The 23361-nt window shown below is 35.9% G+C and overlaps 1 protein-coding gene across 1 annotated transcript; it reads right to left on the bottom strand.

The window, feature by feature from the left end:
• Positions 1 to 1208: 1208 nt before the first annotated feature.
• LOC124634062 (circadian clock-controlled protein daywake-like) lies at positions 1209 to 9343 on the bottom strand. Its single transcript, XM_047169470.1, has 6 exons — positions 9191 to 9343; positions 4752 to 4980; positions 4323 to 4453; positions 3383 to 3520; positions 2861 to 3012; positions 1209 to 2301 (listed from the first exon to the last, which is right to left on the bottom strand). The coding sequence occupies exons 1-5, from the start codon at positions 9249 to 9251 to the stop codon at positions 2864 to 2866; spliced, it is 708 nt and encodes a 235-aa protein (XP_047025426.1). The 5' UTR covers positions 9252 to 9343; the 3' UTR covers positions 1209 to 2301; positions 2861 to 2863.
• Between the last annotated feature and the right edge of the window lie 14018 nt (positions 9344 to 23361).

Here is a 23361-nt window from a genome sequence, read left to right on the forward strand (position 1 = left end):
GGAACACTTGGAATGCCTCCAGGGACCACTAGTGGTCCGCGGACCACCGGTTAAGAACCACTGTGCTAAACGATCGTTCTATTGTACAGGGGCCCGATTCTCCTAATTTTACTTAAGCGACATACGATTCACGTTCGACTCGGTTCGACTGAGATCCAATCCCGACTGGATTACGATTGAAGCGTATGTGGCATTCCGCTATTTTTTCTTTGAAATAAACGTTTTTATCCTTTTCTGTCATTCAATAATGATTCATTTTGTCTGCAAATAATTTACGATTGCAAAATGATTGTACAGCAAACTACTCTATAGACCAAAATCACCAAAATAGCAGACCAATCGCAAACCAATCGAATGTCATTGGAATACGATTGGTCTTATATTAGTAGCAGAATGCCCGATAAGGTTGAAACTGCTATTTCGATCATATTGCGATTCAATTTCTATTCGATTTTGACAATATTAAGGAGAGTCGGGCCCCAGGTCGTACATGGCTGGGCAAGCAAAACAGCGAGCGCGGTTTTTACACTAGGATAAAATTGCATTTCCGAAATTTTGATCACATCTACCAGTTCCATCTCCTTCAATGCATTATTTTTTGGATTAGATGGGCGGCTCGGCTCGCTACGCCACATATCACCTATTCTTTTAGGGAATACGGCTTTCAAATGCGCGCACCGCGCACGTTCGGGAACTCGAGCATGCATTTTGTTTTGATCGCGCTCTTTTCAAAGTCGACAATTTTTTTTGTGCAATAACTTACGGATAGAACATATGATTGTTGATGTTGTTATAGTTCGGCCATTCAGAGAATGCGTTCCTGACACGTCGCGATTGAACTGACGACGTAACTACATTCATTGATTATTGATATAATAATGTTGTTTTAATGCTCCTCAATTGTTAAAACGGTAAACAACCAGCAAAAATATTTTTATCGTAACTGCAACGCCATTGCAAAGTTACGTCGTCAGTTCAATCGCGACGTGTCAGGAACGCATTCTCTGAATGGCCGAACTATAGTTACAGTTAGTAAAAAAAAATTTACTAACTTGTTTTTGTTTTGTTGTTTTTCATTTTGTTTAATCAGACACCTTACAGGTCAGAGCCAGGGCCCAGGGTGGGGCAAGTGCCCCAGCTTGCCCCAGTGTGGCTACGCCCATGATTAGTATAGATATGTACTTGGAGATAATAAAAAAAAACCTTCATCACTCATTTTCACCAATTTATTTTGAATAAATTAACTCTAAAACCAACTTAATTTACTTAAGATAATTATCACAATTACTATTATACGAAGCTAATCTAATGCGCCAACAAACAAATGATCAAACACATCCAGTCTTGTACGGAAATTATTTGTGCTGAAGATACGTGCTCTAACGGACAAAACAGTTGCGAGTAGAGAGCTCAAAACTTTATTAACAGTTATACCTCAATTAAACACTGTCTAACACTTGAACATTAAGCCTCGGATACACTAGGGAACATTTTGTCCAGCAACATAACGCGCAACACAAAATATACGTGACGCTGCAACGTTGCATAGTGTCCCGCAACATGACCCACAACATTTTACGTGACGCGGGGTATGTTGCTTGCTCCCGTCTCGAGAGCGAGCGCACGTGTCCTGCGTCAGTGTTGCGCCATTTGTCACCGAGTGTAGTCGCGTTCTTTCTCGTTGTAGGTAATAAGAAATTCCGCATCCACAACCTTCTCTTTCTCTTACGTTTCAACACCCTCGATACCTCCTCGGGCAACATTTCTATAAACACTGAGAAGTGTGGTCGACAAAATGTTCCGCGACATGTATGTCGGCACATTCCACGTAGTTGTTGGGAACATGTTCCGCAACATGTTGCTCCATTTGTCCCCTAGTGTATCCGTGGCTTTACTTGAAAAACAGTTCAACTGTCCTATAAAAGATAGTTCTAAATCATAAAAACTGTTTTTTTGGTCATATAAGCACAACAAAGGACCATTTTCGAAGTTGAGCAAGTCTGACCATTATTTAGCTTTTAACTGAAAACAATAATCATATTTGGAGTAGTCTAAATATTTTTAACATGGTCTAAAATCTGGGAATTTGGCTAAAAGCAAACAAAAAAGTGTTTCCGAGGTATAACCGCTTTGAAATGAGTAGTATTGTTCACGGCAAGAGAAGTTGGTTGAGAGGCACAGCCGCGAACAGTTTCTTGGCTTCGTCGACGCATCTTTTGATGATTTGTTGGAAGGCGACTGGGCCTATGTCACGCATCACAGGCTCCCAGTTTATGTTTATTACTTGGTGGATTGTGTCTCCTGGAAAAAGAATAAATATTAGTACGGAATTCATTGAAATGCGGCTGTTTTGAAAAAATAGGCATAATGGTTTCATCATCATCATCATCATCTCAGCCATAGGACGTCCACTGCTGAACATAGGCCTCCCCCTTAGATCTCCACAGATACTTGTTGGAGGCGACCTGCATAAAGGTTTAATTGACTGTTATTTAAAGGATTTGTAATTACTTGTGTTAATTGTTATATTATTTATAGTGGCTAGGTTATTAGCGTTATGTATGAATGATGTTGTGAGTGTATTATATTAATGAACTATTATTCAGTAAGTGATGAATTTCATGATTTAATAAGAGGTATACGCATTTGATTGAGGCATTGATAAATAGGTACTCGTGAGATGTGTTAGGATTAGTACCATGATAAAAAGATCGTTAAACAAAGTTAAGAAACTGCAATTACAAAACAATGAACGAGAGACTGGTGGAAAGCACCTGGAATTTAAGACATTCGAGAATGTAAACCCCTAGAAAGCATTTTTATTTAGCAGACAATGATGACAAATTCTTATGTTTCCAACCGTTCAGGGTAGTAATTCGGCCGCCGGTATCGCTCCGAAGAATTTGTTGACTTGATCCACGCACTTCTTGATAATTTGCTTGATGGCTGGGGGAGCGATCTCGCTCATAATGATCTCCCAGTTCTCGTTTGTGAACCTTTGTGTCGTTTGTGCTGTAAATAAGTGGGTTGTTAGGGAGTGTTGGTGTTTTGTGGTAAGTAGAGATCGGTGTAAGGTAATAATATGTTGCTGATAGTAGGTACGTATATGGTCACTGTAGTTTTTGGTTTGGCATTGCTGGAAGTAACTATCTGTAGATTGTCCAGTAAAGTAGGAAGCTTGAGATACATGGAGATGAATCTCATTAGGACAAGTTTTAAAGTTTTTTAAACAGATGTCAGTATAAATTTTTGGTTATCCAATAAATTCCAAATGAGATCATTCAATTAAAAGATTTTCCTAACGTTTTTAACAAGGTCAAGGTCAGTTGTGTGTCACCGGTGTCACCCGTTTCCTATCGATTGAATAACAAACAGGTCTCACCGAGTTCCTTGTTGCCGCCGAACAGGTTGGTGAACTTGAACTGTGCTCGGTCCATCTTGTAGTGGTCCTTGTAACTGGGCACGTTCCAGTGGCCATCTCTCTCTACAAAGTCGTATTTCACCACGATGTTTAGGTTTGCTGTGGAGAAAAGATTAATTTTGAAATTATGTAGATGCCCATATGCCTTTTTGAATTGTAACGTTACGATTTCTTTCAAATTATTCATCATTATCGTCATCATCTCAGCCATAGGACATCCACTGCTGAACATAGGCCTCCCCTTTAATGATTCAAAGTCATATGTATCTTTTACATAAGCATTCATGATGCTAACCACCTAACCTATCTCACCTCGATCTAGTGCGTGCACGTGTTGGTAATAGGCAAGTTCGGGTAAGATTTTTTTATGTAGGATTGCTTATCTGGTAGCCATGATTTGTGATCGATGTCACTTGTAAATAAATAAAGTGGTGAAATGAAGATCACATTTACAAGATCCTCAAGATTGGCACGCGCAACACTCAAGTCACCCATCCGACGGTTTGGCATGATATTGCTTCACGACCATGGTCACCATTAGTTAATTAACCAACATAGTTGCTTCAAGCAGCTACCAGATATTTCGTACACTACGGCAGCCATCAATTAAGTGTTGCTGCTTCCTTTGCAGTCGAGTAAGCAATTGTGCAAGTATGTATATGTTGTGTCGGTCTTACAAACTCGTTGCGATGTTATATGTTAGTCAAATGATACTGTATCGATTATGGATTATCGTCAAATTGAACTGGAATTTGAACAGGTTCTTGAGGATTGGAAATTGTGTAATGCTAATACAGTTATGCGAACTTGCAAAAATCGCCGATCATAATTTGCTCACAGCCTTACCAAGTTCCTCTCTGTTCGTATACTTAGTTCCGATGATGAATAGAACTATACTTACTGATCTTGATTCTGGATTCTCCATCTCCCTTGATGGGCAGGATGAGCACCTGTCCGTCCATGACATAGTGCGCCTTCAGGGTCACGTTGGCGGTGAAGTCCAAGGTTGCCTTACCCTTGTCGGGATTGATCCTGAGGATAAAATAAGATTATATTCTGACCTATCAACAAAAGTGCTGAGCCCTGAAACTGTGTTAATCGGACACCCACGTGGGTTCTGGCCTGAAAGTCTTTGTTACTCAAGAGAAGATATCAAAAATTTGGAGGCCCTAATGTTATGTAATGCTTGAAAAAGCTCTGTTAATAGGCAATGATTCTGAATGTTCTAAATGCAAAAACAAATTCGTAGGTTTTGCCTTTGCCAAAAAGTTTCTTATTATTAGATCAACCATGAAATAAGCGTTTTTGGATTAAACCTCTCAATACTTACTTGTAAGTATTGACCCTGAATCCCTTTAGCCCAGTCACAACAGTGTCAGTGAAGGTCAGTTTCAACGCAGGATTGTCCACAAACACCGTGCCAAGTTCCACGGGGTCTAAGGGTGCTATGCCCAGCTCTGGAATACCCTCGGTGAACTTCGCTCCAGCTGCTGAAATCACCTTCTCAACACACTGGTTCAGTTGAGGGTCTGAGCGGGAGCATGGTTTGATGAATGAGGCTGGAAGAAAATAAATAATATAATAATAAACATTTGTTTATTCTGTTTTAGGGTCTTAGAACCCTTATCTAAAATGTCGAAACCTAAAGGGTTATTTAAATCTCTCCTTGGCAGTAAACCATTTAAAACATTTATTTAGCCACACGTACAATCATTGAAAAAGAACACAACAACAAGAAAAAAAACAGTGTGGCAAGGGATATGTGTCAGTATAAGCTGTGCTGGGCACAGCCCTGATTTTCAGTTATCCTACCCCGAACCTTCATTGAAATTAAAAAAGGTACAATTTACATGCACACGAAAGGACAAGAATACCTACATACCTAGATTAAATACTTCGATAGAATGTAGGATGATAAAGGAGGCTTACATTAATTCTCTTTGTTATATCAAATTACTGACTTATGAATAAATTATGCATAACAAATTAACGGGAAATCTCAATGTTGTTTTACTTGTTGATCTAAAACATTTTCCGGGCTGAGTAACGCGCACTCTTGAGAGGAATTTTATTGACTGTTGACAGAAGATCATTCATCTTTATTTGCTCTATAAATATCTATTGTTAATGTTTATCTATTGACAGTGTTGCATTCTATATGGTAAGTCACTTAAATAACGCGCATTTCATAAGCTCGACTGGAAGCCGACCACAACATAGTTGGGAAAAAGGCTCGGAGGATGATGATTTTCATAAGCTCGTGTCAATTTGGTGTTGATGACATTGAAACCAATCATGTACTGCCATAATAATTACAATAAGCTTAATAGATATTTTACTCGCTACCCTATTATAATAATTGTGATAATTCGTCAGCCATTTAAAAACACTAGTTAACTTAGATAAGCAATATATTTTTACTATGTAAGTAGGGTATTTTAACAAGCAAATTATCTACTATTAGAAAATAGTAGAACCGAGGTAAACTTGTCTGTCTATGCGTGCGCTATTTGACCTGATCGAGACGAAGGATCTAGTTTACTAGATTATATGTATAATCGAACCTTTTAAATCATCAATATCTATGTAAAACGCCTTTTAGGATGTTCATTATAACGATAATACTTTTCTTACTAGAACTTGGAAGAACAACAGGGATGATAGATTTAAATGATATAAATAAATATATGAAGCCACTAACATTGACATTCAAGTATTACTAAATCGCGTACCATCAAACACGAAATTGCCCAATGCTATAAGTATTCGATGAGCAAATCAAACTTAAGAACATTTGGCTAAGCGATTTCAACCGAGTCTATTATGTGGCCCTTTTCTCAATTATTTGGAGAGAATTTCATTAAAATTATCTTCTGTGCCCTTTATCCTCCTGTAATACTTATTTATCCATCCTTTAATGACAATACTTTTTTTCATCTCATCCTCATATACCTGTATATAACCTAAGATATATATTATTCTATCAGCGATCGTAACTGGCATCACTCTTTTCTCTTGCAAATATATCATTTTAAGCATTTCACTCAATTATCTCATCTCTGCCCGATCTAACTAGCTCCAAAAACATTTATATCTCTGATCTGATAAGGACTAGTAACTGTCTAAGGTCCTGCAAGCACCTGCCGCCATTTTTCCCGAGGTTATGGTCCAAATTCACATGTGGAACTGCCGCCGGGTCAATGTCGTACATTCCGTTTAACGTAACACGACTGGTTTTTGTGCATTCGTTTCTTAATGAATGTTCAACTTTTAAGAAGTGATAAGAAAGAGCTTCGTGTTAGAAGAAAGAAGAATTGCTTCTTGAAAAATCGTTATGTTCTAATTTTGGCACCTTTTAAGAGCACTTTAGAATATTACAGGATCAGACTAATTTGTAATCTGATAAAAATCCCAATAATTTTTATAATATTTTATATATTTCTATACTATAGAGTTTCATAGATCATAGACATTGCTTAATTCGTCGGCATCGAAGTTATTTAATGGCTAGAGAAATGACGATCTTTGTGGTTTATAGTCAGAAACTTTTAGAGTTAACCGATTTTGTAAAGGACAGCCAGATTCCAACGTGTGACCACTTTAATGTGGCGAAATGATTGAATAAATAAATCTGAGCCTTATCTTGCAATTTCTCATCGAGTCGTCCATATAAAAAATATTTTTACAAAAAGATAGGTAATTGGTTATTAATAAAAAAATCATTTCTTTTTGACGCACAAACAGATTTAAGTCCCTACAAATTTGTGTCCCTACAAATACAAGATTGCTTTGAAAATGTTTTCGGTTTCTAAGCTGAATCCATGCTACAGGAACTAGCAAATGCCCATATCAAATACCAATAGATGGTAATCTTCTGCCCATAGTATTACTAGGGACTTAAACTTAATTTTCGAAATTCTGATTCCACCTTTAAATTAAATAAGACCTCTGAGATTAAATCCACAACCTGCAATACTGTTGTAACTGCATAGAGATTACAAAAAACCTTTTTGATTTCTTAACCAAATAGACGGCGGTAGTATTGGCCATGAGAATACGACAACTATCATATCAGCCGAAGTTAAAGAAAGTAATATTGTTGAATATCAAGAACAACCGGGCGTCTCGATATAGCTTGCGCAACTTGTATGCAATCTGATGCATTGGCTTGTTAAGTGTTTGTTATAATATCGATATGCGTTATGGTAATCGATCCTAATCGATTACGCAATCTTCGTATGTGAAGCGTTCAATTGTTTGGAAATTGGGGTTTTAACTTAGCTTGCGTTAAAATTGGGAATCGTAGGCTTATATTTTTAGGTGCTTCTTGGAAAATGACACTTGATAACAAAGTTAAGTTTTATTCTATTGTGTCGTAATATTATCTTATAGCTATCTTTGCCGTTGGAACATTCTCAGCCTACATAGATTACACCCTTTATTGAACTAAAGGCATTTTAATAAGACCTCTATTCATTGAATGTGATGGCATATTTAGTTAGCTAGCTTGTGTTATTAGAAAACAAAAGGCAATAACAGTATATTGTAACTGGATCTCAGATTATTGCAGATAATAAAACAATAGATAGTTTCAAAACTGACAGCTATCAATGTAAGGAAGTTTTCTCACTATAATTTACTTATCTAAAATTCTTATCATTCGCAAAAAAAGCGAATTAAGCCAAAATAAACAAAAATAATTTCGAATATTAAATGCGAAAGTAATTCTGTCTGGTGAAATTTCAGAACCAAACTAAATGAAGGTACACAGGTAATTAAGAAACTGAGAAAGGGTATAGGCTAGGTACTTTTTAACCAAGTGCGGGAAACAGTTCAAACTATAACTCTCAATCAATGACCAACTCTGAGTAACAAGAAAGCACTAAATTATATTTTAAATGTATAGGTATACGTGTCTATGTAAAAAAAGATGGCTCCATCCAATGAAAACGAACAGTCTCATCAAATGGCCGTTTATTTAATGTTTTAAATATTTGCATAGGCCTAATCTATAAAATCACACCAGTTCTAGAAAATTCGGACGGATTTTGAACTTATGACCTTAACATTATCAAATAGAGCCCGTATGCAAATTGTAATACAGATTGCCTTGCGAATACTAAAAAATATGAGACAGTCTTTTTCTTTTCTTTCTTTGAGCTGAACATGAGTGATAACGCTTGTAAAAAGTGATTTCCCAAAAAAAAATACGCGATTTAAATAAAAATAACGCATTGTAACTAAAAATAGTCAAGGTCAACGAATATAATAAACAGTAACAATTAAACTAATTGCAATCAATTATCAATTTCTTCACACTTCCCGCGTGAATAAAACATTATAAAGCCTAGATCACATTGCGTGCTATGTTTAGTTATTAGCGAAGTAAGATCATTTATCGTCTTTGAAACGTTTGTTGAATAAATGAAGAGGCACGCTTCACTTTCCGAAGCTATTAATGTAAAAGTAAATTATTGTAATGTATGTTTATTTATGCGTGTCATCACTCGGGAGATTTCCCATCATATTCTTAATTTCCCATGAAGTCATTTGGATTATGTTGGATTTAAAAATAACTAAGTTAACAACAATTACTTAACTAAGTTAACAAACTAAGTTAAGCTACAATTTTTCTAAAATTGAGTTGGACAAAAATACTCTTCAAAATATTCTTATTTTGAGAGAAAAAAAAGCTTTAAATTAAAATAAAAAAATGGAAAGCATTTTTAATAAAATTCCGAAATTAAAAATAATGTAAGGAAAACTCACGCAACGACCCAGCATTCACGTACGTCACGTACAGCAAGACAAAACACAAATACACTTTCATCTTTCTAAATTATTTTAAAAATAATTAAAAATTAAATATAAAAATCAATAACAATAATATGTGCTATCGTGAAGGGGGTCAGTTTCTCACTGTACGTTTGTTTGGCTACTATAAGCCTTATATACGTTACGCAAGTCCTGCGTGCGCGCCGGTACGATCACTGATTCACTACTAATTAACCATTTTTCTGTGACCTATTGCATTGGTTGGCTTTACCTGTCTTTAGTCAGACTTGGTGATGGTAAGAGGGGCAGGGAAGATCAGGTTATGGTGGTTGGGTCTCTGTAAATGAGTTTAGGCGAAAATTTGTGATGTTGTTATTGTTAAAATATTAATTAGGTAGGCATATAAATATTATTTTTACTATGGTAGGTATTCGCGATATTTTATGTAAGTTTGTATTTTCTTTTAAAGAATTTTAAATAAAAACTCAAAGAATTACAATAATTATTTGCTATCATTACAGAAATGTCTTTAAAAAGAAATGGATACAAAGAACAAAAAAGAAAGGACTGCCTAAAGAACAATTGAAAATAATGATACGGGATAAGGGCAGGAGGATGATGAATCTTTCAGCGCGTTTTTAAAAGCTACAACATATGAAGCTATACATATAATATTTCCAATAATAATCCTAAAAAAATATTTTTAGATAGTACCTACATAATGATTTCAGATTTATCCTGACCTTCAAAGGGCTCATTCAATAAGCACAAAACTCTAACAATAGCCTTTTACGTCATCAACTGAAAATCCAAATTATTTGAATTGTCATTTCCGATAGGGAAAACTGATTGGGAAAAGGGCCGTATCAAATAAGATGATAATTACGTGGAACGTACAAAAAAAATCAATTTAGAAAAAAATAGTGATTCTTGCAACTCTTTGAAAAGGGATCATCCTCCGAGCCTTTTTCCCAATCATGTTGGGGTCGGCTTCCAGTCTAACCGGATTCAGCTGAGTACCAGTGCTTTACAAGAAGCGACTGCCTATCTGACCTCCTCAACCTAGTTACCCGGGCAACTCGATACCCCTTGGTTAGACTGGTGTCAGACTTACTGGCTTCTGACTACCCGTAACGACTGCCAAAGATGTTCAATGACAGCCGGGACCTACAGTTTAACGTGCCATCCCAAACACAGCCAATGGTGTCTAAGATATACTTAGAAAGTACATACAAACTAGATTGGTACTTGCCTGAACTGGGATCGAACCCGCGCCCTCATACATCTTTGAAAAGGGATAATAAAGGTAAAATTATTATGTTTTAAAGTAGAACCAGTCTTTTTCTTCCCTGTTACCTAGTTATTTGCGATCGGTGCAATATGTTTTCTGCTTACATTCTACTCTGCCAGCCGTCTATCAATCCATTTTTTCTTCGGTCTACCTCTGCCTATCTATCCGTCCTCATTCATACTTTGCACACTGTTTGTGGCGTGCATTTCACATTTCTCAACACATTCTTTCGCCTTCTCTGCAAAAAATTATTAATTAAATTGAGGATCATTCCAGTTTTACTATACCTAGTTGAAAATCTTGTACCTAGATCCTTCAATTGTGTTGAGACAACCACAAAATATGTTGTGTATAAATCGCATTCTGTGGATGCAAATAGTTCATACGACTATTCCAGGTGGAAATATATAAACCAGGTTTTGATAAGTTTATCACTCCGTGCTCTACTGAAAAGATGGATCATGTAGTCGTGAGTTGAGAATAAGAAATATATAACAAGAACATTTGAAACATAAGTAAAGGGAAGTCTTAGAAACGATTAAATATCCACAGAGCTGCTTTACAAGAACCTTATAAAAAACTGATGTAAACAGATGAAGTGTTGTCACAGCTTCGCTCATCACAAACACGAGTTAGCACAAAAAATGGGGTATTCAGAGCTCGATGATATTTGTCACAGTCGATTTGTTTGTCACACAGACAATGTGTAGACAGATCCAAGCAATTGATGTTTTTGTGAGCCTACGCAACTCTAACTATGAAGGTTTGTGTTTGCTTCATAAGTCATTTGTACATAGTTCTTTAGGGTTCACCAGGGAGAAGAAAAGGTTCTATACATGAGGTAGACAATGGTGTGAATGGTGCTATTAACACTGGCGAATATTATATGAATAGTGCCTTCGTAAGCTATGATGAATAACGAGCCAATTATTACAATAGATATCCAATGCAATATGCATAATCCTAATTTTCCCGGACGGCATTTACATTCCATCACTCATCACTTTAGGATAAATCTTAAATTATGCACAAGCTGCAGAATTTAAGTAAGCACTCGTAAAACCGCTTCAGTAACATATATTATATCAATGAAATACTTCAGAAGGACTATCACGGCTTGGATACTGCTAGTTAAAACTTAAGGCTCATTTTAGCAATTATTTAGATTTCGCATCACGAATAAATCCCAAATTTTTATACCTTAGAAGCATCTTCTTCAGCCTTTTTCAGAAACATATAACATTTCTAAAAGTTATATTGTCCTTGAATGATCTGGACACGAACCCCTCTCATCTAGAAGGTGCTTTGACCATTTAGCCACCACGACTTTTTATCTCAGAAGTATTAACTCATACACAAGTTGTATTGAATTGAACTTCTGGTTCCACTTACATATGACAAAACAAGTACCTCAAACTCATTGATTTCGAAAACGTTAAAATTAAAAGTGGAAAACTTTGCTATACAACCGTGTTGTCCTTGTTTTGTTTGAACAAGCAAAATGCTTCGTAAACAAACAGAGACCTTGAACTTTTAACTTTGGTTTCAATAATTGTAATAGTGGAGTAACCCATGAATGTGTATGGTGTCACCATTTCCTTGACAAGGCTTGACATGCTGGGCATAAACAATGGTATGTAACTTCTAATGGGTCATGTTACACTGATTGGGGCAGTGGTTGTAAATGGCGTTGAGGCTCAGAATGTCAACTTCCTAAAATGTCCCCTGGTACCAAAATGCCGCTTTCCCAAAATGTCCCCCATTCTTAGAATTAAGCGTTATTTATAACCCAACGGACTGCTGTGTAAGCAATCTCGGGCTCAATTCTCTGTAAGAAGACGAATAGCAATCTTTTTCAAAACACCGCTAAGAAAAACTCATTCATTAGACATTTTTTACAAATCATTTTTAAAATTTCTCTTAGATACTCTCTGATAAACATGTGGTCTTGTTTATACAACGATCGAACAACTTAATAGCGTGGTAACAGGTATATAAATACATGAATGTAATAATTGTCATCATTCACACTTCATATCATGTTTTACGCAAATCAATCATACTTTATTATCCTTTTTATCAATCTTCATCAGGCACTTCCAGCTATGCGCGTGCACATAATAATATCATACATTTGCGATTGAATGGTCTCAGTCAGAAATTACTACAAGAAATTACTTTGTAAGAAGTAAGAGAAAAGTGATGAAGTTTTTTGTGATTTGTCTTGGTTATTGTAAAGAAACTAATTGTTTTAATTAGTTGGCACGTGTAGGATGTCTGTTTGATTATTAACACGATTTTCAATTATAACTATTATGGTGACGAGATCTTTCTATGTTTGTCGTGTAAGAATAGATGGTAGTTCGAAACTAGAACGGTGATAGTTCAAACGGAGGACTTAGCAAATGCTCTGACAATACTTATGTAATTTATGCAGTTTTGTTATATGCTGCTCAGGTTCATTTGCTAGGAATGAATTCATCATTATCATTACTGCCCTTATCACAATTTATAATTTGGAAATGGATCAGTAGTCTGCTTCTTCTTTACCTTCTTATTTGACGTCTTCACACAAGAAACACAGCATTCATTAAATATTTTAATAGATTAATGTTGTAGGTGTAGTTATTACAACACTCTTGATCGTTTTGTAGTCCGCGAGGAAAATTAAATCAATTTTCTTTCTTTAAAAAACTTTTTTAGAGAAGTGAAGTAGCAATATTTTTGCAATATTTCATTGATTCTGTTGCAAGCACCACAGTTTAGGATGTTGCGATATTTACACCATGCTTGTAATTATAGCATCCGCGTAATGTTGCGGCTGATAACAGATAACAATGTGCTGTTGCACTCGTTTCCTTGTGCGCTGGAGGTCAGCTGTTGCGTTATGCGGACAGTAATGTATAATGTCGGGACATAATGTCGGGACCTCTTTTTCACACACGGTCGGTTAGCCCCATGGTAAGTTATTAATTAACTTGTGTTATGGCGTATGTAGCGTCTATTGTGAACGAAGACAGCAAGAATAAAAATAATATTAAAAAGTAATCTATGGCAAATAATAAGGTCTTCAGGAGGATGCTAGAAAAAAAATACAGGATCGAATTGACAACCTCCTTCTTTTTGGGAGCTTGTTTTAAAATGTGTGGATTGGTGAAAAAGATTTTTGTCAACAGTCTTACCTAAAGGTTCATGGCTAAAGGTATTTTTTGTCAAACATCTACTAGTGCAATAGAAATATATAGAGTAGGTCTTCAAACAATAGGTCATTACTTCTAGTTATACTAAAATTCTTTTATCTGCGGAAGTTAGTTATAATATGAAAATTAACTACATTACAAAAGCACAAACCTTCAACCAATTGGTAAGAGCTATGCCTCATTAGGACGCCAATGGCGACGTCGCCGGCTACGTATCCAAGTAATTAGTATTGAAACGTATGGTGCCTAACTCACATGGCGACGGTATGGCAACGTCGCCAAATTGGAAGCGTGGCCACGAGCTACAGTTTCCTACGTGGCTTCTGGCTACTCTGGCAGCTTGGCGACGATGCCACGGTTGCCACTATATTGTATATGGTGCAGTGCATTTCCCTCACTCAGTCGCCAGTGTGGTCGCCAGTCAGCGTGCGATTTCTTCAGCGACGACGTAAACAATTGACAGTTGAGACGCCATGGCCACTCGACTTGGCGACATTTGGATGCCAGAAGTAGCCAGACTTGAGCCGCTGGCGACGTCGCCATGGCGTCCTAATGAGGCATAGCTCTAAGTTTAATCACCTTTATGTAACCAAAACTTAATGCAAGTGCAACTAAATGCAACGTACGAATAACAATTACTTGTCATTTAACAATTTATGTAAATATATTAGTATTGTTAGTATGCGATTGAAGCTTGGAGTCACTGCGAAGGTCGGAGTCTCCTGAAGGTCGCAGGCGCATCTGCTTGTGATCTGGTGATTTATGATCTATTTGATGGTAAATGGTGTTGTACGTGGTGATTATTGATGGCTTACGTTTAATAACCTGTTAAATAACAGGTATATTTTAAGATGATATACTTGTTTTAGGATAAGATCATTTTGCAAAAGGAGATTTTGTGAAATGACATTGTGAGTAAATGATATTCTGCTACTAGTAATTATTGTACGACTGAACCTTAACTCCATTTGCGGAAGTATTGGGAATTGTTGAATGCAAAAAAAGGAAATAAAATGAGTACTTACACCCAAAAAATACATTTCAACTGAAAAACGTCACATTAATAACCAGATTTGTTCACCTGAGCTCTATTATCGATGACAGATCAATTAACTGCTAATTGTTAATCTCGATGTAAGGGCACTCAAAGGACTTTAATTATTTCAGACACTCGGACAACTAGGCCAGCCTGTATGGCCGCGTTTTCATTGACGCGGAGCGGGGCGGAGAGGAGCTTAGCGGTGCACAAATTGACCAATGACTATGCTTGAAATCTCCGCTCCGCTTCAATGGAAACAGTACGAGCGGGGTGGAGCAGAGCTGAGCGAATATTCATACATCGAGGCGGTGCAGTGCGGAGGACAGCGAGCATTGGGGTGCAGAGCGGAGGACAGCGGGGCGGTACGGACGGAGCGGTGCGGAGCGGGGCGGTGCGTGACTCGCTTGCAGTGTGTCAGTTGTCTTCGTTACGTCACTAGGTGCATTCAAAATCTTCATCGCTCTTCTCCACCCAGCTGCGCTCCTCTCCGCCCCTCTCCGCCCAGCTCCGCTTCAGTGGAAACACTGACCACTTTTCACCGCTCTTCTCCGCCCCTCTCCGCCCAGCTCTGCGTCAATGGAAACGCGGCCTAACTTGGGTTCCAATTCAGAGGGTTTGCCAAGGATGTGCATAGCAAGATGAATACAAAAATTATTTTACAAAGAGTAATTTTTTGGTACTGTTAAAGGAAATTTCACATATTGTAAAGTTAGGACGCAATTTTTCTGAGCAACATGTTGATTTTAATCTTTATTTACATTTGTTCAATAAATAATATAAAACATGTAATGCGTTGTGATTCATGTAATTAAGTGATACCGGTTACGATTCAACTTTAATGGGAATGTTACATTTCCTATGTCACGTAGTCTATTTTACGCATTATAAACATGTAAACACCTCGTGTCAACCTCGTTAGTGTAGCAGCCAGAAAGAAATCTACCGAACCTTAATGATTTCAATAGATTCATGGTTTTGGGAAGTGTTAAAATGGATTTAAAAGGAGTCCGTGCCTAATTAGGATTAGTTTCGACAACTGTTCTGGGTTCCACGGAGATCAGCCAGCTGTGCAGGACTTAATAGTGTACGAGCATTTGCCCAGACACAGCTGCACTCTCTGGGATGATTGGTACTCATTGGACCTACATTCAGTTACCAGGTATTACTTTATATGTGTCATCTTGTTCCTACATTAATACAATTATCATTTAAGGAAGTTGGTGATTGATTCACCCGTGCATCGGAGAGCACGTAAATGTCGGTCCTGCGCCTGATCTCTCTCCGGTCGTGTCGGATTGCCGTCCCATCGGGCTATGAGAGTTAAGGAATAGTGAGTGCACCTGTGTCTGCGCAAATGCTTGTGCACTATAATATGTCCTGCGTAGCTGGCTGATCTCCATAAATGGGAACAGCCGCCGTGGCCGAAATCGGTCGTGGACGCCATACAATTATCATATTGCTTACTTGTTAAGTGTGACCGGTGATTCAATCAGGAAGTTATTGGTTAATTATGGTGACAAAATGTGTCCATGACATTGGACTATCGTTGTTGATGTTTACATTAAAATTAAGACAAAATGTTGCTTTATTGACTGTTTACTATTTCTCCACTAATTAAAATTTTGAATAAACAACAATTATTTTGACAATTACATAGCTGTTTTAGATGGCTTTTCTTGCATTATGTAAATATTTATTAATGCCATATTTCATATAGATTCGTTATTTTTTTTTTTCTGTTCAATCTTTACAGATAATATGTAAACGGTGTACCTGTGTCTGCGCAAATGCTTGTGCACTATAATATGTCCTGCGCAGTTGGCTAATCTCCTTACATGAGAACAGCCACCGTAGCCGATACTCGGCTAGGAGGACATCATAAACGGTGTAGTTTTTTTTAATAGGTAATTACAAGGTGTGCTTGGAAAAAAATCTAAGAATATGGAAAAACCGTAACCATCGCATAGTTCTGTTTACTTAATGAAGTTAAGTAGGTACTTGGGTTTTACAGCCCAAGATATTGACTTAGTTATATAATCGACAAACAGACACATTCATACTCTCATTTCCACTGAAAAAAAACACTAAGTAAATATGTATAGGTACCTATTTCTTTGAATTTGAACGTTTCTTGTTAATTTGTCAATAGGTGAGAATTCATAGAAGAAATACCTAAGTGCCTACTTCTTCTTAGTAAGTAAGTACGTTCATATTTAGATTATGTATTTCAAAAGCTAGAAATGGTATGCAGTAGGTCTATTAATATTAATTGTCTGCTACATAATGAGGACTTATTATATATCGAGTTGCTCTGATCTTTCTGCCCTCTACTGTATTCAGTTACTGCCCTACTACAGGGCTAACTGCTAGTATTACTATAATTAAATAAAATTATTGATAAGTATGTTTTGCGAACTCATTTTTTTAACACAAAGTACATAAGTAACCACTGTTGTTTTTAAACCTTTACTTTTCAATCAGAACGTTATAGTTCAAATTATGCCTGGAAACTCCTAAGCAGTGCCTTTGATCTTCATATACAAAAGATAATGTTAAACATATTCAAAATAAAATATCGCGAAACAGCACATTTCCTTTGTAAAAGAAAAGACATCAACGCGTTCTCATACAAATTAATGTCGAAGGAACATTTCTTAACTACAGTTAAAATATCACGGAAGTGTTTTAAAGATCAGTTTCTACGAAAAGTGTCTGCATCATCAATACATCCATTATCCGTAAAAGCCTGTAGACAACAATAATCATGTGTATGTATGAATGTATGTATGTATGCACGACAAGTGAGGTCAAAGTAGTGACCCGAGCGAGTACGTTGACTCATTCATCTTGACATTGAATGTAACAAAGCTTTAATATACCTACATATGTATATATGCACATTGTTGGTGTATTATGCGTTAATCGGTTGTGCTTAATTAATATCCTTACCAACGTACTTGTTACCGTTTATATCCTTCAAAGAACAAAACAAATCTTAGTTGAAAGTTTATTTATTATCTACTGTTCTACCTGGTCCTGGTTCTTCCCGTTTCCCGAGGGTACTACTTCCCTCAGACAGATATCTATCATATAAATCGGTTCAGTGGTTTTGTTTTGTCATATAGACAGAGTTACTTTAGCTTTTATAATATTTAGCAAAACGCTACATGAAAAAGTCATCTTATTTGTTCATTGTAAATAAAAAACAGCCAACCTATCTCTCTTTTCCAAACAGCTGAAAGCACACATAAACTGCGTGAACTAAATACCTGCCTACCACCACAACTGCCTACGTGACACATTACAAATAAACAAAAGCCGACTAATGCAATAATTTTCCTACAAACCTGTCCCGATTACTAATATGTAGTTAAAGATAAAAGTGTCTACGTCATATGAGTGACGTCAAAAGGTTTATAGCACGTGATAGCTTTGTTAATAAGAAGAAGGTTTAGTCTATTTGTGGATTGTGAGCTTTAGAGCATTGAGTCACCTGGAATCGCCGAAAGTGCAAATCTCCATGCGAAAAAGTCTGCCAGTTTACTCGCGGAGGCAACTCGGCAAATAGTGATAGCTCATTCATAATTTTCTTTCGATCAATCGTAATGATCGAAACGACGTTTACAAACTTGCACCTTTTTAACCGACTTCCCAAAAAGGAGGAGGTTATCAATTCGGCCGGTATGTTTTTTTTTTTTTTTTTTTTTTTCTATGTATGTACATCGATTACTCCGAGGTTTATAGACCGATTTACGTGATTCTTTTTTTGTTCGACTCGGAATAGCTGCCAGTTGGTCCCATAGTCATCAGGTCAGGATCTGATGATGGAAACCCTGAGAAATCGAGGGCAACCTTCGAAAGTTGTAGGCATACATAGGGTAAAAACTTGACACTCAGGTGTACGCCTAAAAGCACTATTCAACTGTGAAGATTTGGAGCTGATCTGATGATGGAAACCAGAGAGGGTCGAGGGAACTCGACAACTGAATATGTAAACTACCTCGTGTTTGGGCTTAAATTATTTGTATTGACAAGACCTTTGCAACAGTGAAGGTTTGGAGCTGACCTGATGATGGAGACCAGAGAAAGTAAGTCGAGGGAACTCGACAACTGAATATGTAAAATACCTCGTATTTGGACTTATATTCTTTGTATTGATGAGAACTTCTCACTTGTATGGATAGTGACAACTATTCGTATCACTGAAAAGCTTTAAATAAAAAACTTTTTTACAAAAAAATTAAACCGACTTCCCAAAACACTAAAAAGCAAAAAAAAAAACTATTTTTAGGTGCATCGGCCTAGAAGTCGGTGGCAAAATTAACTTAGTAACATCCATTAGACACCGACTTCTAGGCCGATGCACCTAAAAATAGTTTTTTTTTTTGCTTTTTAGTGTTTTGGGAAGTCGGTTTAATTTTTTTGTAAAAAAGTTTTTTTTTAGTTCTACACTATTGTGAGAACCCAGTGCTTGACGTGAAACTGATTTTGACTTGTTGCTAATTGACATTTATAAAACTGACTATTTTGATATATTTAGTGTGTTTTTAATGTTTTTACGCCTTTGAGCAAAAATTTTACCTAAACGACTGATAAAATATTCTGATTCAGAGGAAGGCAATCAAAAGCGTCTCCAGTTGGTAACGTTTTCTAAGTAATAAGTTTATAAGCCTGTTTTGATTATAAATTGTGTAATTTCTCGGAATATTGGCGCCTAGCTGATGTTTGTTCTGAATTTGTAGCAGTTTTTTTGCGGTTAGGGCTGGTAAATGATTCACCTGTTACGTTAGTGGAATTCTATTGCCAAGAATTAAGGTTTTCACTTTTAACTGATGGTACAACTTTGATACATTGAAAAAATAAAATAGATTCAAGTTATTCAGTTCAAGTCTCCATTGTAATTTTTTACCGCAACATACTTTGTTGGTACTCATCGAACGTAATTGATGGTCGATGATGATTCTAATCATGTTTGTTACCATGCACAAAAGATAATAAAACGTTACCGGTGGCAATTTAATTAAAATCTTTCTTTAAAACAGAGCAAAAATATCTAGTTATCTTTTGACTAATTAAAAAAAGGAATGCCATATGAATTAAGGATTTTAAGAATATTTCGTATTCATTGTTCCTTTGTGCTCTATTATAGTGTAGCTAGAAATACATTTTACAAAGCTATGGGAAGGCATAAAAATATGATATTTCTTCGTCAAGGTCAATGTATTATATAATTTTAAGGCCATTAAATTACTATGCCTTCTAAAATATTTTAATTAGGTAATAAATCAGAAGATAAAAAAAAAGATTTCGTTCAAAAGAATGTTATGCCCAAGTGAGAGAAACAACATCTCTTCATTTCTTTTGAAGGAGCTAATTAAAAGTTCAATATTTATTACTGTTTCTAACCGAAATTTAACCAGAGATAAAAATAACCAACGACTTTTTCCACTGGTTTACCAATAATGTAGGTAGTAACTGGTTTGCAAAAACCCACTTATATTTACCACCTATGCCTATCGTTTTTTACGAAAATAACTTTAAGAACAAAAAATCTTGACCCATTCGACCATAAACCTGGTTATTTTATGACAATTCAGTAATTTATTGATCGTTACACTAAACTAGTTATTTTTTACTAGTTATATTGGGTAAACCTAGGTAATACGAACTTCTAATTCCTTCTACTCGTTTAACTTTCATTTTTAAGGACAACAACATCGTTTTCCCGAACTTCTTAGGAAGGACCTTCCCTAACAAAGTTACCTACGTATATAATGAAGAAAAACGTATGTATACGTAGATATACATACAAGTGTATACGTACGTAGATAACTTAAGCTTCGATTGGATTCGTTGATAGTGAAGGCGCAGTATGATGTATCGTAATTAGATTAGATACCTACGTCTTCTAAGTCACGTATACCAGACTTCAATGTTAATAATGAATAGTAAACAAATTATGTACCAATTTTCTCATTAACTGCTGTGGGTATTAACATTTAAGTAAGGTCAGTTTGATTGATAGATCTCTCTCAAAACTTTTCAAAGGTTGCATAATCTAAAAGTATATACTGGCTTCCGCCAGCCCACTTGTCCTGTAGGAACTATTTCAGTATCCATATAAGTTAGCTTATGTCCTTCCTAAGGCTTTAGACTATCTGTAGATGCACTGAAGACTGGATGGACAGACAGAGTTACGTTCGCATTTATCAAAATGAGAATAACCAAAACATTTACAATTTATTAATTAATTTACAATTTAGTACCGTGCTACGTGCAGCACGGTACTAAATTGTTTTGGTCTCACAATTATTATTTACGGATGTATAAATAACACATCCACCTTTGTATAAAAAATTAGTCTTACCATCTAAATCTTACGAACTTACAATTACAGTCGTTGACAACAAGAAGAGATTATTTAAGAGTAACCTTTACACCTGTAATGGCGGCCACTGATTAATTGTAACTAATTAGTAGTTAAATGCTGACTGTTATTACAGAGGTAATTTCATCCGATTAATCTGAGATGAATAACTGAGATGGTAGTGTAACTTTTCACTAGGATATGGTAAGAAAAATATACTTTATGATGGAGTAAAACTGTACAATAGCCTGCCTAACGATATTAAAACGTGCACAAAATTATACAAATACAGAAAACTACTAAGAAATCATATCCGTAACCAATATTCTTAAAAATATTTCTAATGAACATCTATCTGCCTCACTGCTGTCGTACCCTCTGTTTATCTATAGTTAAGCTAAGCGCTGTATATTTAGTTATAAGTTAATGTTGTTAATCTCATTTAAGTGAACCATGTTCTTATGAGAAATAAAGTTCTTTAAACCTATATAAAATGGGATTTTATTGCGCAATTATATATATAGATAAGGCAAGACAATCATTCGTTTTTGGAAGATTTTATGGCAATTAGTAGCTAAAAGTCTACCATAGAAAAAAAAAATCTGAAGAAATGAAGAATCTATATGAATTGATTATAATCATATTTGTTACGTTAGCAACGCCATCTCTGAAACTGACGGTACATAAATTAATATACCACGCGAAGGCTGCGGCCGGTAACGATCAACAAAACTGCTGTAGTTTTGACATTTACTTAAAAAATACATACAGTTGCTCATAGAGGGAGCTGACACATACATAGACTCGTGCGCAGTAAGTTAAATTTGGGGTCGTATCAGAAATTCGATTTTTAAGTTAGAATGTAAGATTTTTTTTGTTGATCTCAATTTTTCCGCTCACAATCAAAAGAATTGGAAAACTTAGAAAATTGGACACTAACTTTACCCCGCTGCCTTAGTACATGCAAGTGTTGATGGCGGTAAAACAGCTAGAAGCCATGAAGATTTTTGTACGTATGGTTTACGTACTATTTATTATTTATTTACCTACAAGTCTGTACTAACTTACATTGCAATGCATAACGTTAGCCTCATACAGGAAAATATGAACAGAGATAGTGATCAAAGCTCGTTTTTGAAGTTTCTTTGTTGTTCCCACAATGGATTACTGTTTCTTGGCAAAGACTATTAAAATCGGGTTTCATCTAGATGCCATTTTTGCCGCAGGTAATTCTTACACTTTTGACAATTTCGAAATAAAGATAATATGTTCCCATCGTGAGCTGCAAAACAAAATTAGAGCTAGACCAGCATCATGTATCTATATCATTAACAGCCTTAATTATAAACGTGAATTAAATATAAGTCATACTTAAGGGCTGTTTAAGAAAATTCTTACTTATAAACGTTGCTTAAGCATGTCTTAACAAACATTTAATCACTACTTAAAACTTTAAGTAGTGATTAGTTAAAATGTTTCTTAGAAGGTGATTAGAGATTTTATAAGTAAGGCTGTAAGTGGGTAATGATATAGATTTACTGTTAAGGGTTATCTATTATTAATCTATTATATCTATATTTAATACTACTGAACGGGCTCCGAAAGTACTAAACCAATTTGAAAAGGTTGAAAAACTTAATATCTGAGAATTGTAGACCCTCCCATATGTCGCCGTTTGATAAAAAAGATGAACACTTTGTTTACGTTTTGTTCTAGTTTACAACCTATGGGCTTTTCCATTTCACCTCATTTTCTGTGAAGGTTAAGGTAGGTTAAGGAAACCATGATAAGATTAACAAAATATGCAACATCAGGATAATTCCAAAAACAAAACAAAGTAATATTCACAAGGAAAACCAGCTTCCATTGCTATGGAAATGGTTTGAGGTTCCTTTATGTAGGTTGTAATGAATTTATTATAGAAACTCTTGCTATTTTATATATTCATACCAGCAATTACTTGGAAACCCTGCTATTCGCATTTTGCATATTAGCCCTAGTTTATTTATTTATTTATTTATTTAGGCACACCAACAACTTATTTACAAATACTTTCAAGTTTACAATTGTAATAAGTCCTGCGTAAATATGTTAATTACAGGTGCGCACAACGTTCAAATTAAAGAGTAGTTTATAATTAGTTTTTAACTCTTGGCAATTTAGCAGTAAACAATGTAACTATCATATCAGCACTGCATAAGTATACATATAGAACACAACATACTGTTCCTTCTCTATCCTATGAGGGATGTAACGCTTGTGCTTAAA

The sequence above is a fragment of the Helicoverpa zea genome, chromosome 10 (genome assembly GCF_022581195.2).
Source record: "Helicoverpa zea isolate HzStark_Cry1AcR chromosome 10, ilHelZeax1.1, whole genome shotgun sequence".
NCBI lineage: Eukaryota > Metazoa > Arthropoda > Insecta > Lepidoptera > Noctuidae > Helicoverpa > Helicoverpa zea.